The sequence below is a fragment of the Trachypithecus francoisi genome, unplaced genomic scaffold (assembly GCF_009764315.1).
Source record: "Trachypithecus francoisi isolate TF-2019V2 unplaced genomic scaffold, Tfra_2.0 Lachesis_group3, whole genome shotgun sequence".
NCBI classification, from domain to species: Eukaryota; Metazoa; Chordata; class Mammalia; order Primates; family Cercopithecidae; genus Trachypithecus; species Trachypithecus francoisi.
Window position 1 is genome coordinate 87,485,092 of NW_022681468.1, and position 17,743 is coordinate 87,502,834.

General features: G+C 42.4%; 1 protein-coding gene across 1 annotated transcript in view; it reads left to right on the plus strand.

Moving 5' to 3' along the window:
• The window catches only part of CHSY1 (chondroitin sulfate synthase 1), a 77,788-nt gene that overhangs the window by 14,206 nt on the left and 45,839 nt on the right, over positions 1–17,743 (plus strand). Inside the window, exon 2 of the mRNA XM_033188818.1 lies at positions 1,802–2,297. Within this exon, the coding sequence (XP_033044709.1) occupies positions 1,802–2,297 (496 nt within the window). The remainder of the gene's footprint in view (positions 1–1,801; positions 2,298–17,743) is intronic.

Sequence of the window (17,743 nt, forward strand, 5' to 3'; positions counted from 1 at the left end):
TTAAACCCGGGTCTGGGCTGCTGCAGTAGTTTACTCAGTGGTCTTCCTGGGTCCACTCTGGCTTCCTTCGGTCCTCTTCTCCATTCCTAGGGAGTTCAAAATGTGTGGGCCTTAATCTTGTCTTCTGCCGCATTCCCTCTAGAAGCTTCCTGTGGCTCTTGCAACATAGAGGCCTGCATCTTTAGTGTACTCTGCCAGGCCCTGCACATTTGCCTCTGTATTTTTTTTTTTTTTTTTTTGAGATGGAGTCTTGCTCTTTTGCCCAGGCTGGAGTGCAGTGGTGTGATCTCGGCTCACTGCAACCTCTGCCTCCCAGGTTCAAGCAATTCTCCTGGCTCAGCCTCCCGAGTAGCTGGGATTACAGGCACACATCACCATGCCCAGCTAAACTTTGTATTTTTTTCAGTAGAGACAGGGTTTCACCATGTTGACCAGGCTGGTCTTGAACTCCTGACCTTGTGATCTTCCTGCCTCAGCCTCCCAAAGTGCTGGGATTACAGGCATGAGCCACTGTGCCTGGCCACATTTGCCTCTGTATTAGTCCATTCTCACACTGCTGATAAAGACATACCCAAAATAGGTAATTTATAAAGAAACAGAGGTGGTGGTGGTGGTGGTGGTGTTTTTAAATTTATTTTTTTGAGACGGAGTCTCGCTCTGTGGCTCTCATCTCGCTGCAAGCTCTGCCTTCCTGGTTCACACCATTCTCCTGCCTCAGCCTCCTGAGTAGCTGGGACTACAGGCGCCCACCACCACGGCTTGGCTTATTTTGTTTGTATTTTTAGTAGAGACAGGGTTTCACCACGTTAGCCAGGATGGTCTTGATCTCCTGACCTCATGATCTGCCCGCCTCGGCCTCCCAAAGTGCTGGGATTACAGGCATGAGCCACCGCGCCTGGCCAAGAAACAGAGGTTTAATGGACTCACAGTTCCACGTAGCTGAGGAGGCCTCACAATCATGGCGGAAAGTGAAAGGCACGTCTTACTTGGTGGCAGACGAGAGAATGAGAGCCAAGCTAAAAGGGAAACCTCTTGTAAAACCATGAGATCTCATGAGACTCAGTCATGACCATCGGAACAGTGTGGGGGAAATTGTCCCCATGATTCGCTTATCTCCCTCCAGGTCCCTCCCGCAACATGTGGGAATTGTGGGAGCTATAATTCAAGATGAGATTTGGGTGGGGACACAGCCAAACTGTATCAGCCTTCTTCCTTGCCTCGTGACAGCACTTTCATGCCCTGCATTCCTTGATGTTAACCCTGTTTCAGGGGAAGGCTCCCTGTTGGTCTAGCTCATGTCCTGTGCTCTGCTCTTTGTAAGTACTTCTCTTAGTTTATGTCCTCTCTGAGTTGGGGATCACGTTTATGTTCACCACCACATCCCTTTAGCTTAGCACATACTTGGTACTTGGTTCAAAGAAAATTTTTTGAGTGAACCATTTGATTTTGTTTTTTGTTTTATAGAGCTGAGAATTTTGTAGGTAGGGAGTTGATAGTATCACAGAATTAATCTGTATACCCAGATCTTGGTCCCCTGGCAGTTTGGTTTTCAGCCATAACTAAAACTTAGTTATCCTAGAACAGTTTTAACGCTTCTTCATGTTTTGTTGGGGTTCTTTTGAAAATTAATTTAGACTTTGCAATACCCAGTAACCTGGGCTTTCATTAAGAGGAATCAAGCAGGCCAAGTAGCTTTTTATCATTCCATTGAACACGGCAATGCAAAATGAGCAGATACTTGAATTCCTGAAAATCAGCTTGGAATAAACTGTTCTCTAACTGATACTTATTTTAATTCCAGAACATGGTCCAAGACAATTCCTGGGAAAGTTCAGTTCTTCTCAAGTGAGGGTTCTGACACATCTATACCAATTCCAATAGTGCCACTACGGGGTGTGGATGACTCCTACCCGCCCCAGAAGAAGTCCTTCATGATGCTCAAGTACATGCACGACCACTACTTGGACAAGTATGAATGGTTTATGAGAGCAGATGATGACGTGTACATCAAAGGAGACCGTCTGGAGAATTTCCTGAGGAGTTTGAATAGCAGCGAGCCCCTCTTTCTTGGGCAGACAGGCCTGGGCACCACGGAAGAAATGGGAAAACTGGCCCTCGAGCCTGGTGAGAACTTCTGCATGGGGGGGCCTGGCGTGATCATGAGCCGGGAGGTACTTCGGAGAATGGTGCCGCACATTGGCAAGTGTCTCCGGGAGATGTACACCACCCATGAGGACGTGGAGGTGGGAAGATGTGTCCGGAGGTTTGCAGGGGTGCAGTGTGTATGGTCTTATGAGGTAAGAACAGAATTCTTTACCATGGGAAAAACTTAATTTTGTCAATTTTCTCATTAGTTCTGAGTATATCATAGGAAATAAGAGATGATATCCTCTTTGAGGGTTAAAGTTGGCATTATTCTACATTTTTAGCCTTAGATTAAAAATTTCAGTTCCCCTTTATTACCTTTTCTCAGCTTTGAGTGCATATCTTCTATACGTTTTCTCCCCCCCTCCCCCCGCACAGAGTCTTGCTCTGTCTCCCAAACTGGAGTGCAGTGGTGTGATCTCAGCTTACTGCAACCTCCGCCTTCTGGGTTCAAGCAATTCTCCTGCCTCACCCTCCCGAATAGCTAGGATTACAGGCATGCGCCACCACGCTAGGCTAATTTTTGTATTCTTAGTAGAGACGAGGTTTCACCATGCTGGTCAGGCTGGTCTTGAACTCTTGACCTCGTGATCTACCCGCCTCAGCCTTCCAAAGTGCTGGGATTACAGGCGTGAGCCACTGAGCCACTGTGCCTGGCTCTTCCATACTTATGTCCTAATACTTAATAAATAATGACATTTGGGGCCTAAAGAAAAGATAATGGTTTGTTGATGGTCACGGTGATATTTTCTTGATTATCCAGAAAATCATCTTGTCTGACTTCTGCTGATTCCACAGATATAATTGCAAAAATGTAGGATGTCTCCCTATTTGTTTTTGCAAAGGCCTGGCTCTTCTCATCTGGTCATAATGACCTACACAGATTAGAAACTTACCTGTTTTGAACTTATAAAAGGAATCATGATGTGAAAAAGCCAATAGCATTTGGTTTTGCATTTGTTGTGTACCTTGACTTTTCAGATAGTGATTGTAATCTGTGAGTTTACAATATAGTTATTGTTTTAGAATAGGTATCATGCAGCTTCTGAGTTACCGTGACACATAAATGAAATTGCCGCAGGAAGTCCGATTGTAGATGTTTTCTCTGTAGCAGTTCTAGAGAAGATGAGTTGGCTTTGGACTTTCCTCTGTTGTTATTGGCAATGTGCTCCCTTTGCCTGCAGTTTGCAGAATCTAGTATCAGTTAGGGTGAAAGAAATTATTTAGGTTGTGTTGTCTTTAGATTAATAAAGTATTGGCAGTTGTGAGGAGCAGAGGGAATTGCTAGATCTTTTGCCTAAGAAAAAGAATACACTTTCTGATATGAACTGTTAGCTTTTTTCTGAACTAATTTTCTAAAGCACGTACTTGAGTGAAAGAGTAGTATTCCTGCCTGTACTTGTCTACCCCCAGACTTGCTTTTAAATGTCTGCTAATCACTCTCTTTTTTGTTTGTTTGTTTGAACTTTAGGGAAGTGGACGTTTTCAAGCATACACGGGGTGGTCATGTAATTGTTAATTATAAAGTCACAAATACATTTTAAGTCCTAAATGTGATCTTGGGTGAACTCTTTAATCCCTGTGTGCCTTATGCTATCCCCCCAACCCCAGCACATAGGGGATGGCTCACTGGGCTTGCAGGATCTCTCTGTTGTCACGGATTTTTGCAGTGAGGAAAGCTGTTTGAGGATTTCATGCTGTTTTAAGCAGAATACAGCTGGCAGTATTTCTGCATTTTGCCCATCCTAATTAAGTAGTTATCGCCTTGACACATTTCATTATGGTTAAAACATGTAACACGTTGTATATTTTGGAACACTTTCCCCTGACCATCATCTCCGAGAAGCCAACCTTCTTGCTGTAATCATAGAAAACAGACCTGCTTTTTTGAGAGAAAAAGTATGTCTTAGTGTGATCGTGTTGTTATATACTGCTGGACAGACGCCAACAGAGCCAGTCTCTTGAGTTTGATCAAGAACTTGGGTTTAGCATTAGTGCCAAGATGTAGTTAGAAAGTGTCATCCTGGGGCTGCAAGGGTGGGAGGCCATTTTGGAGATGGTTTTCCTCTGATATGAGGTAATTACAAAAGGTTTCTGATGGCCTACGAAGGGGTGCATGGGGTGCATGGAATTATCCTGTCTGGACACTTGGAGCCTCCTCTTAGGCTTGATGCATCCTGTCAGTGGCCTTATCAGCTAAAGGGACCTGGTTGGTGAGAAGGCCCCCAACCTGGGTAGTTCCCTGCCTTGGGAGGTGAGTCTGGGACAGCAGCAGCAAGGCTCTCCCTGGGAGTGTGGTTAGTTGGGCCTGCTGCAGCTCTGCATTTCTTTAAATGCCCTGTGGTGATAGAGCTTTGACTCAATGCTGCAGGCTTCTCCTCAGGGGCTTGTGCCACAGGGCCCTCCCACCTGCAGTGCCCAGAGTTCTCTTTTTCTCTTCTGTGAGCTGCCTTGCCTGTTCGTAGTCTTGGCCCATATTTCTGCTGAAATGTCAGTCTTATGGTTTTGTTGAAGTGCTTTATTCTGGATGGAGTATCTTTTCTCAGACTATGACTTATCTTTTCACCTTAATTGTGAGATTTTTATTGTACACGAATTGTGAATCTTTAAGTGTGATCTAATGCATCGTTCTTTTCTTTTACGGTTTATACTTTTTTGCCTTGTTTAAGAAATTCTTCCCTTCCTTAGATCACGAATATTTTTTCTCCTGTATGTTTTCTTATATGTTTCAAGTGTTGCCTTTCACATATAGTTCTTCATTATAATTTTAAGAATTCATCTATTGGAACACTTGCCATCTTATTAGACCTTTGATTTCTATGTTTTTTTCTTTTTCTTTTTGTAAAACTTAAATGCTTCTAACTTAAGTTGTTATTAGGGTTTATCATTGTGTTCACCACTCAGGTAAGATTAATCCTTCGTGTGGATGAGGAACTTTTTATTAAACTTCCTGTAAATCTAGTTTCCTCATTACGGCTCACATTATGGGAAATTATTGAGGTGGAGTCTTATGTTAAAGACAATTATGTTAAGCTTTGGGACTTGGAAGGTACTTATTTTGCCCTATTATAAACCTAGCCAGAAGGTATAATTTTTTTTGGCAAGTAGAAATAATACCTTGGGATAACACTTAAATAATTAAAATGACTTGTGAGGAACAACTATCAAAATCAAAGTCGAGATTCATTTCTAAACTTGTTTTGATAATTATTGGTGGTTATTAATAAATAGACGAGAACTTTGTTTGGAAATAATGTTAAACTCACAGAAAAGTCACAAGAGAGTGAGAGCGTAGGCCTTGAGGCTGGAGTAGAACTGAGAGGAGCTCAGCTCCTGGTTCCCCTTGCCACATGGTGTCAGCAGTATTGACTCAACTCAGGTGAGGCTTTTTTGAGAATTATTATTGACAGATTTGAAATAGGAATTCATTTTATCAAGGCAAGTACATTAAAAGCTATACTACTCTTAAGAGGGAACAAAAAGAAAGTTGACTTAAGTAACGTATTCATTTTGTCTTTTAACTTTCAGGTTGACATGTACTATACCTATGGAAAAGTGCATAGGTCATAAGTGTAGAGCTCAGTGGATTTTCACAGACTGCATGCAGGCAACCAGTACCCAGATCTTTTTTTTTTTTTTATTTCTCATATTTGACTAGGGGTGAAGGTATAGAGAGTAATCATTATTAATGAAATTTGGAGATAGGCAAAGGCGAATTTGACAACTTTAAAATGTTTATTTTTTTAATGGCTGATACTGTCATGTGGCTCAAAATTCAGAAGTGCAAAAGGGCTTATAGGAATACATCTTCCTTCCTCTGCCTCCAGCCCCTGGGCTTCTGCTGTGAATCAGCCACCACGGTGCCTCCTTATGGAGGTTTCCTGTGTGTCATATCGTATCATATACAAACAACTAAGTTTCTTCTTCTCTCCCCATTTACATGAATGGTAGCGTAATACTACTATCTACGTCTTGGAAGATTTCCCGTTTGGTAAATAAAAGAACTTCGTCTTTTTGATGGACATTCAGGCTATTTCCAGTTCTTTCAGCAGTGTTTCTAGGGGGTCATTTAGCCCAAGGCTCCCCAACCTTTTTCATGTCATGACATTGACTCAGTTCACTCACACTGAGGAGCCTGTCTCCAAGGGCTGCTGTTACCCCAATCCCTAGCTGCTGTTACCCCAATCCCTAACTGCTGTCCCCTCCACCACCCTTACAGCCCCATACCACTCTAGGCCTGGAAGGATTATTATCTGGGCACATGTGGAACTTGTTTGTGTTACACCCGCACACCAAAGTATACCAGTTATGAAGCTCTGAGTTAGCCGGTAAGTACTTGTTAAGGGCTCATTAATGAGCCCAGAACTGCCCTCTGAATTGGTAGGGAAATTGCAAAAGATTGAAACTTGAATGGCCGCCTTTTTCTGCCTGAAGGACTTTAGAGTAGTTGAGGAGACAAAGACCATATATTCATGAAACAGTTGAAGAAAAATTAAAAATATGAAACCCTGTGATGCTGATTTTAAATATAAAACAGTACAGGGAATGCTGAAATGGATAATGTTCTTTTTATGGGAAGGCATATCATCAAGGGAAATTGGAGTTTGCAGCAAAATGTGTAAAAAGATAAAATCTTCCTGGTTAGTCTGTCTTATAAAGGAATGTTGAACATCCATGTACCAGAAGCCTGGGGTATTTTTCCCTTTAATAATAGAAGAAATACTGTTTCTTTAAAAAAAAAGAAAAAATGACATTGCAGTTGTACATATTTATGGAGTATGATTTAATGTATTCATGTATATGTTGCATAATGATCAAATCAGGAAGATTAACATGTCCATCACCTCATGAGAGGTTTTTGAATGTTCTCTCCACAAAGAAATAATTTTTCTTGACTTTGGGTTGTCATGGAGATGATTTGTGTTACAGTAGTTGCTTCCTCACTTGTTTAGGCTGCCCGTTAAACTTGCAGGCCTGAGAACCAGGTAGACCCTCAGTGGCTAGAATAGATGTCCCAAAGAGTGAGCACTAATGCTGCATGTTCTATCCATTATCAAAAGTGGGGTATTAGGGCAGGTGTGGTGGCTCACGCCTGTAGTCCCAGCACATTGGGAGGCCAGGGTGGGTGGATCACTTGAGGTCAGGAGTTCAAGACCAGCCTGGCCAACATGGTGAAACCTCGTCTCTACTAAAAATACAAAAATTAGCCGGGCATGGTGGCGGGCACCTGTTATCCTAGTTACTCAGGGGGCTGAGGCAGGAGAATCACTTGAACCTGGGAGGCAGAGATTGAAGTGAGCCGAGATCACGCCACTTCACTCCAGCCTGGGCAAAGGGCAAAACTCTGTCCCCCCCCCACCAAAAAAAAGTGGAATATTGAAGTCTCTAATATCATTATTATTTTTAAGGCAGACTCTCGCTGTGTTACCCAGACTGGAGTGCAGTGGCATGACCTCAGCTTGCTGCAGCCTCTGCCTCCTGGGTTCAAGTGATTCTCGGGCCTCAGTCTCCTGAGTACCTGGGATAACAGGAGCGTGCCACCATGCCCAGCTAAATTTTGTATGTTTATTAGGGATAGAGTTTCACCATGTTGACCAGGCTGGTCTTGAACTCCTGGCCTCAAGTGATCTGCCTGCTTTAGCCTCCCAAAATGCTGGGATCACAGCTGTGAGCCACCACACCTAGTCAGAAATCTCTAATGTTATTGTTGAATTGTCTGTTTCTTCCTTCAATTCTGTCAGGTTTTTCTCCTTTTATTTCAGGGGCTGTGTTTTGGGATGTATATATGTTTATATTTGTTATACCTGCTTGATGGATAGATACTTGTATCGTTATAAAATTCTTTCTTTGTCTCTAGTAACAATTTTTGTCTAAAGTCTATTTTGTCTGATATTAGTATAATGACTCCAGCTCTCTTGGTTACCATTTGCATGGTATATCTTTTTTCATCCTTTTGCTTTCAACTTGTTGGTGTCTTTGAATGTAAAGTGTGTCTCTCATGAAGACAGCATATAGTTGGATCATTTAAAAAATTCATTCTGCGGCCGGGCGCGGTGGCTCAAGCCTGTAATCCCAGCACTTTGGGAGGCCGAGACGGGCGGATCACGAGGTCAGGAGTTCGAGACCATCCTGGCTAACACGGTGAAACCCCGTCTCTACTAAAAAATACAAAAAGCTAGCCGGGCGAGGTGGCTGGCGCCTGTAGTCCCAGCTACTCGGGAGGCTGAGGCAGGAGAATGGCGTGAACCCAGGAGGCGGAGCTTGCAGTGAGCTGAGATCCGGCCACTGCACTCCAGTCCCGGTGACAGAGCGAGACTCCGTCTCAAAAAAAAAAAAAAAAAATTCATTCTGCCAATTTTGCCTAATAATTGGAGTGTTTAATTAATTTGCATTTAATATAATTACTGATAGAGGAGGACTTATGTCTGCCATTTTGCTATTTTCTGTATGTCATATCTTTGTTTTTCTGTTACTCCAATACTGCCTTTTTTATTACCTAGTGTACCATTGTAATTCCCTTGTCATTTCTTTTACTGTATTGTTTAGTAGTTGCCTTGGGAATGAACATCTTACCTGATAAGTTAGTTCCGATTAATACCAACTTAACAGTGGTAAACACAAGATTTGCTCACGTGTAGCTGTGTTCTCTCCTCTCTTTGTGCGGTTGCTGTCAAATAAATTATATCTTTATACATTGTATGCCAGTCAACAGAGAGTTACAATAATTGCTTTATATACTTGTCTTTTAAATCAGATCAGAGAAAAAAGGAATTACAAATAAAAAATACATTTATATCCTTTTTTTACCTATGTAGTTACCCTTATTGAGCTTTTTATTCATGCCTATTTGAGTTACTGTATAATGTTCTTTCATTTCAGCTTGAAAGACTTCCTTTAATATTTTTCATAGAGCAAGTTTGCTAGAGATGGATTCTCTTTGTTTCTCTTGGAATGTCCTAATTTCTCCTTCACTTTTTTCCTAATTTCTCCTTCACTTTTGAAGGACGTCTTTGTTGGATACAGAATTCTTGGTTGCCAATCTTTTTCTTTTATCACTTTGAATGGAGGCTATCTGGCATTCATGGTTTCTGATAAGAAATCAGTTTTAATCTTATTGAGGATCCTTTGTATGTCATGCGTTGCTTTTCTTGCTACTCTTAAGATTCTCTTTGGCTTTCAACAGTTTGATTAGGATGTGTCCAGGTGATCCCTTTGTGTTTATCATACTTGGAGTTTGTTGTGTCTCTTGGATATGTGGCTTGTTTTTCATCAAATTTGGAGATTTTTCACTTATTATTTCTTGAGTATTTCTGCCCCTTTCTGTTTCTGTTTTCCTTTGGAACGCCCAGCATGCTGTGTTCTACTCATTTTTACTCCTGTTTTCTTTCTTTCTCACTCTAGATAATTGCAGTGGCCTACTTTCAGTTTCATGGATTCTTTCTTCTACCTGTTCAAATCTGCTGTGATATTTTCATTTCAGATATTGTACTTTTCAACTCCGTAATTTCTGTTTGGCTCATTAAAAATACAAATAATTTCTGTCTCTGTATTGGCTGCTCTTCCCCCCTTTGTATGGGCCATACTTTCTTGTTTCTTTGCATATCTCATAATTTTTTTTGGAAACTGGACATTTACTTACTATTATTTGAATGTGACAACTCTTGAAATCACATTCTACCCCTTCTTCAGGGATGTTATTGCTGGACTTTGTTGTTTGTTTAGTGTCTTTTCAGAACCAGTTCTGTACAGTGTATTTTTTTTGTATGTGGCCACTGAAGTCTCTCCATGATTTGTTTAGTGCTTGACTGATGACCGGACAGAGATTTCCTTAGATGCCTGGAACTAAAAAGTTTCTGACTCTTTGCTGAGGGGTATGTGTACATGTTGGTGCTTGCCCTGAACACTCACCAGGCAGTTGACAGCTCTGCCTTAGCCTTCACTTAACTTGCTTGTGCAGAGAGCTTAGGGCCTTCTTGGATCTTTGCTGAACCTGCACACACCCCCACACATGCATGTGGCTTTGTAAATTCCCAGGAGTAATATATTGAAGCTTTTTCAAAACCCCATATCACATCTTATTCCTTGCTTTTCTTTTCAAACTTTTTATGTAGCCTGTGTTTTTTGTTGTTGTTGTTGTTCCCCCACCCCCCCTCCCCCGCCAGGTTTATGGTTAGCCATCCCCTTGGGCAGTGCAGTATTCAGCAATTGCCTGTGATTGTTCTTGACCAGCCCCCCTTCCGCTTCCAAGAAGCTGTTTGCAGTAGAAAAATTCTGAGTCAGGTCAAATAAAGACAACATTGCAAGGTCTTCCAGGGAACCAGATAGGTCAGACAATGACAGTTCTTTGGGAATGGGGCTTTGAAGGAGCTCCAGCCCCTTTATGACCCCTCTAGTGGCTTCCAGGCTGCTGGTTTTTGCTGTGATTGTAGACTGTTGTTTTTCAAGGCTAGGGTAGAAAACAGGCTGGAAATAGGGCAAATTAAAATGCCATAAAGCTTACTGTTACCAAAATTTTCGTCTTTTTCTTGCATAAATGCTGTCTGGATTATTGCAAATTTTAATATCCAGAGTCCTGAAAAGGTTGTCGCTGCCCATTTTTGCCAGCGTTCTCTTTACTTTTAGGGCAGACAGAATTTTTGGAGGTCTTCACTCTGCCATTTTCACTGATGTCACCTAGGAGCATCCATTATGGGGCCTTAGCTCCACAGCTTAAATTTTGCTTTTTATAATTAGATGAATTATGCTGAGTGTCCCCTTATACTCTGATTAAGAAGTCAGGGTATTGTGCTCTAAAAATTAGAAAGATTTCCAACCAATTAGTTACAATATTCACATACATTAATTTCAAAAATAAAAAAAAAATTTTTGAACATCTGTAGCAAGACACTGTGCTAGCTGGAGACACAGCAGTGCAGAAAGCCAAGACCGTGGTCTCCTATATGCTGGTGGAGTGAGGTGGGGTGCAGTGAGACAGATAGTGCAGAGGAGTATGTGTGGTATGTTTAGGACATAGCATAGTGGCCAGCATGACTGGAGTGGAGTGACGAGGCAGAGCGGGGCAAAGGGTAAGGCCAGACAACACCAGAGTTGAGGGGATGCAGGGAATGCTAAGGACATTGGTTTGGGCACAAATAGGCCTGACTTGAATCATGTTGCTTCATTCAGCTTCGTTCTTCACTAGCGGTGTGGTCTTGGGCAGCGAGTTACCTGACTCCCCTGAACCGTAATTTCCTTAAAAATGGGGTGAGGGTAGAAATTGTCTATCTTATAGGATGGTTCCAAGAATAAATTGAGATGATGCATGTTGCCTGTTACCATAGCTCATGTTTGGGACATGCTTGTGAAATGTGAGGTGGGCTCTGGTGGGAGGCAACTGGATCATGGGGGTGGATCCCTCATAAATGGTTTGGTTGTGGTGCTGTCCTCCTAACAGTAAGTTAGTTCTTTACAAGATCCGGTTGTTTAAACATATGTACCACTGCCGTTTCCTTGCTCCCATCTGTGCCATGTGAGATGACATGCTTGTGAAATGTGAGGGCTACCAGAAACTATCCTCAAGTATCTGAAAAGCAAAGCCCTTCAGAACTCATTCCCTGAGACTGCACGTAGATTTTGATCTATATAAACAAATACGTGAATATGCTTTGTAGTAACATTATAGTCTTGGAATCCCATGTGTTTGTTTTTACAATTTAGGGAAGAGTATTTTGACAGAACCAGTCATAGTTTACCTAAAATGGATGTGTTAGTTGCTTTGAATCTGTGATTATTATGTTGGCAGAACAAACCTTCTCCAGGTACGTGAACATCTCTGAAATGGTTTCACCATTGGCTATATCAGAGTCCTGTGATTGTGAGAGCCTGTTAGCACATTCTCAAGGAAGTGGGATTGACATATCATTTTCTTTATCTTAAGACATAGCACAGTGGCATTTCCTTTATACATTTGTAGAGGTTGAGATCACAGCTGTTATCACCTCAGTTCCCATAGTAGAACTGACGTGTTAGTCTGTTCTCGCACTGCTATAAGGAAATACCTGAGACTGGGTAATTTATAAGGAAAAGAGGTTTAATTGACTGGTGGTTCAGTAGGCTGTACAGGAAGCATAGCATAGCACAGGCATCTGCTTGGCTTCTGGGGAGGCTTCAGGGAGCTTCTCATGGTGGAAGGCAGAGGGGAAGCAGACATCTCACATGGCACAGATGGGAGCAAGGGAAGGGGGTGGTACATGTGTTTAAACAACTGGGTCTTGTAAAGAACTAACTCACTGTTAGGAGGACAGCACCACAACCAAACCATTCACGAGGGATCCACCCCATGATCCAGTTGCCTCCCACCGGAGCCCACCTCCAACACTGGGGAATACATTTCAATATGAGATATGGGTGGGGACAAATATCCAAACTACATCAGCAGTAGTCTGCTTTTTAAAACATACATCAATATTCAAAGGATTTTGAGATAAGAATAAAACAAGGCTCGACAGTGGCTCATGCCTGTAATCCCAGCACCAGGGTGGGAGAATCACTTGAGCCCAGGAGTTCAAGACCAGCCTGGGCAACATATTAAGACCCTGTCTCTGTCAAAAAAAAAGAAAGAAAGAAAGAAATTGGCTGGGTATTTTGTTGCACGCTTGTGGTCCTAGCTACTTTGGCAGGTAGGAAGATGGCTTGAGCCTGGAAGGTTGAGGCTGCAGGGAGCTGTGATTGTGCTACTGCACACCAAGGCAGGATACTGTAAGCTATACGGGAAAGCACGGGGTGGGTGCTTGGATCAATTAGAGCAGACAGGATGAGTTGGGGAGCTGTGGGAGGCACTCCGGTTGCCTGGGCCATGCCCTTCTGTAAAGGTGGCTGGGTTTCTGGACTATTCCAACCAATCACGAAGGCATCCTTTCACATTTTTAAGAGGTCTTAAGATGGCATCAGCAAAGCCTTTGAGTCTTTAGTTCTAACGTTTAATCATCTTTATTGAACTAATAAGACCCTCTGCTGTTTGAAAAGGAACAGGTGAGGGAACAAAGGTGAAGCTGGATCTGATGGTGGCAGTGTTGTTCATCTAAGGCAGTGTTGTTTGGGATAGGAAAATCGGAGGTAAAATGTAAGGTTTAGAAGTGTAAGTCAGTGTGTGTGTGGATGTCAAGTATTAGCATTGCCTGTGGGTCTTAGACCAGGTGGGAGTTTCTTAGAGGCAGACCATCTGCAAGAGAATCACTTCAGGTGCTTGCTAATGGGCAAATTTCTAGGCCCCAGACTTGGCAAGTGGAGTCCAGTGATCTGCATTGTTTACAGGCTTCTCTGGTAAGTCTTATAGTTGCTAGTGTTTAAGAACCATCATTGCTTTTAGCCCTGGGTCTTTCTAGTAAGTAACTTTTATAAAGTCAGGTTGGTGGGAGGCCAGACTTGGCACACAAATGCCCCCAGTCATATGTTTGATAGGTTAATGCTTTATATATATGTATTCTTTTCCTTTCTTCTCTCCTCTGAGCCATGTTACTGTCAATGAGTTGTATAACCAGATGCAGTAATGTGTTACTTAATGACAGGGATGCATTCTGAGAAGTAGGTCCTCAGGTGATTTTGTTGTATAAACATCATAGAGAGCACTTACACAAGCCTAGACGGTACAGCCTCAAACACACCTAGGCTGTATGGTGTAGCCTGCGGCTCCTAGGCTCCAAACCTGTACAGCATGTTACTGTGCTGAATACTGTAGGCAACTGTAACACAATGGTGTTTGTATTTCTAAACATATCACAACATATGAAAGGTACAGTAAAAATAAGGTATTACAGTCTTACGGGACCACAGTATAAGGGGTCAGTTGTTGACTGAGACATCGTTACAGGGGCCATGACTGTAAAAGTGAGCAGATGAGTGGTCAGCACTAAATCCTGAGTCACAATGTGGAAGTACTCTGTATTAGATGAGATGATGAAAACAAAGAACTTTTGGCCAGGGGTTAAACTGACAAACACCTTACAGCTAAAACTAAATGATATTTTAAAGCATCTTTTGTTTCTGTAATTGATGATTTTACAAATATTCATGTGGTCTGGTTATAAAAGCCTTCTTAAATCTCAGCTTTTATTAGTTGCCATGAACTGTAACTCCAGATTTATTTATCAAACAAATTGTAGTTTAAAGAAAGTAGTTGGTCGGACACAGTGGCTCATGCCTGTAATCGTAGCACTTTGGGAGGCCGAGATGGGTGGATCACCTGAGGTCAGGAGTTCGAGACCAGCCTGGCCAACATGGCAAAACCCTGTCTCTACTAAAAATACAAAAAATTAGCTGGGCATGGTGGTGAGCACCTATAATCACCTACTTGGGAGGCTGAGGCAGGAGAATCACTTGAACCTGGGGGGCAGAGGTTGAAGTGAGCCAAGATCGCACCACTTCTCTACAGCCTGGGCAAAGAGCAAAACTCTGTCTCAGATAAAGTAGTTAACAAAGTATTTGTTAATCACTGTGGTGGTTTTAATGCTTATTTTAAAGTCTTTGATAATCTTCCTCCTGGAAGTGGAGCTTAATTTCCCTCCTCTTGACTGTGGAGGAACAGGGTGACTCAAGTCTCCTTAATGGAGAATGGGAATCTGGTGGACACCACCTTGACATCACAGGAGTGGGTCACGTTTGTATCAGGTTACCCCTCAATGTGATGGCATGAGAAAGACATGTCACCTCTGCATAGTCTTCCCCAAATCCACAACCCCAGTTTAATCAGGAGAAAACTTCAGACAAACCCAAGGTGTGGGATTTTCCACAAGATACTTGATCCGTGTTCTTCAAAAGTGTCAAGGTCACGAAAAGCAAGGAAAGACAGGGAAACTATCAGAGGTTACAGGTGACCAAGGAGGTGGGATTACTAAATGTACTGTGGGGCCGTAGATTGGACGAGAAAAAGGACATTAGTGGGAAAACTGGTGAAATCTGAATAAAGTCTACACTTTCAGTAATAATGTATACCTATATCAGTTTCTTAGTTTTGCTCTGTGTGGCATAGTTAAGTGAGATGTTAACATCAGAAGAAGTGGGGTGAAGCTGTGGGAACTCTCTCTGCCATCTTTACAATTCTTCTTTAAATCTAAAATCGTCTCGAAGTAGAAAGTGGCTAGAACCAAGAGATAATTGGACACAAAAGTGATGTCGCTTTCTCTGCCTCTGTGTCCTAATGGCTTCTCTATGCCAAGGGGAAACTAGGCAAAGCAATAGAAGACTAGATCCTCTGTGACTCTAAGTGGATATTGTGCAGGATGTGATTTTTAGCTTATTGACTTCTAAGAACCCTCAGACAGAAAGGTCTTTGTGTGTGAGGGCTGTAGACTTCTAACCCTTACAAAGAGCTTATCAGTTGAGCAAGCTTATAATGTGCTGTGTTATTACTGTAAAAAATTTGTAATGGTACCATTACAGCAAAATGTTTCCCTGGCTAAAAAGGTCTTTCAGCATTCACTCCGCAATTTAACGCTCAGGCTTGCTGACATCATCTTGGTTAACCCTGTAGTGTTTGGCTTCTGTGTTTTCTCTCATTGAACTCTTGTAGGGATTTAAAAAAGAAAAAGAAAAAAAGTACAAAGCTATTTTCTTTGATGTCTAGCACTTATTTCCACAGCCTTTTCTTTCAAAACAAATCAAAACAAAACAAAAAACTCCCTGTGACAGAAAAATACTATAGGTGCTAGTTTTTCTTTCACATATGTTAACATGTCTGTGCATTCTCCTGGAACAGATACACTGGTTTTAAAGACAAAACTTTTATTTAAAATGATGTGGTTTATTTAAGGTAGAAAGTTGAGTACGGTTTCGTTTATTTTTACCACCCGAGGAATGCCTGTTTGCTTTTTAGGTGCTTATATATTGATGCTGTAATAATTTAGAATTCTGGTTACTTTATTAGGGTAGGGTGAGCGTGGATATTGAATATCCCAGATAATACAAACTTAATTTTTAAAACTTTGTTTATATATATATACACACACATATACACACACACACACATATATATATATACACACACACATATATATACACACACACATATATATAGAGAGAGAGAGAGACTGAGAGAGAGACTCTCAATCCATCACCCAAACTAACGTGCAGTGGGGCAAGCTTGGCTCCTCCCGGGTTCAAGAGATTCTTGTGCCTCAGCTTCCTGAGTAGCCGGAGTTAGAGGCACGTTCCAGCATACCTGGCTAATTGTTGTTGTTGTTACTGTTGTTGTTTTTAGTAGAGAGGATTTTGCCACGTTGGCCAGGCTGTTCTTGAACTCCTGACCTTAAGTGATCTGCCCTCCTTGGCCTCCCAAAGTGTTGGGATTACAGGCATGAGCCACCACACCGAGCCTGTTAATATATATTTTTAAAAAATTGTCTGTGTACCTGTGTGTGACAGGCCCTGCTCTAGACATAGGGGCTGCCACAGTGAACACAGCAAAGCTCCTGTTCTCACGATGTGTTTGTTTCTCTATGGGGATGTCAGAAAATAAGGAGACAAATAAATAAATAATGGCAGGTGGCACTGAGTCTGAAGAAATACAAGTATGATAAGGGGGTAGACTGATGGAGGGACGGGGCTGCTTGTCCAGCTGAGAGAGTGAGAGGCAAACCATGGTCATATATGGGAAAGGACCTTTTGAGCAGTTCAAGCAGAGGGTGTGTGGAGGCCCTGAGGCAGTGGAATATGTTCATGACTAAGAAAACACGGAAGCTGAATTGTTAGAGCATGTGAGTGAGAGGGAAAGCATCCTGTGAGGCCTGTCCCCTTCTGTGATAAGAACATTGAGGGTTACAGTCAGTGAGCTGAGAGGGCCCTCAGAGTTGGGGCAGACGAGTCTCCCATTTCCAGAGGGTCCCTCTGCTCAGCTCATGGAGAAGCAGCTGCAGAGTTGGAGCAGGGAGGTTGGTTGGCAGGCATGCTGATACGTCTGAGAAGAGGCGAGGGAAAGTGACTGGGACCAGGTGAATGGTGAGAAGTGGTTGGATGGTGGATACATGGATAAATTTTGCAGATATAGTTGGTAGGATGTGGGGAGAGAGACAGGCTGCCTGAGCAGTTGAATTCCCAGTGAACTCACAGGGATAGAGTTCCTGGTGAAGGGAAAGACTGGGGAAGTTCAGGCTTGATATACAAATAACATCCGTAGCATATTGATGGTATTTGAGTACACGGGGAGTTAGAGAGATAGAGGCAGGGTCTGATGGCTGAGCCTTGAGGATCCAATGGGTTAGAGGTCAGAGATGAGGGGGCACCAGCTGAGGAGACTGAGCAGGGAAGGCCAGTGAAGTAGGAGGAAACTGATTTATGTTTGCTTAGTTTGCACTTGCAATATTTGAACACTCACCATTTGGGTACTTGCTACATTAATAGTTGACTTGGAAGCGGGTATTTGGGAGATTCTTACCAAAAGTGAATATTATGTTTGAAAAGAGAATCCTAGGCTGAGCACAGTGGCTCACGCCTATAATCCCAGCACTTTGGGAGGCCCAGGTGTGCGGATCACCTGAGGTCAGGAGTTGAAGACTAGCCTCACCAACATGGAGAAACCCCGTCTCTACTAAAAATACAAAATTAGCCAGGCATGGTGGTACATGCC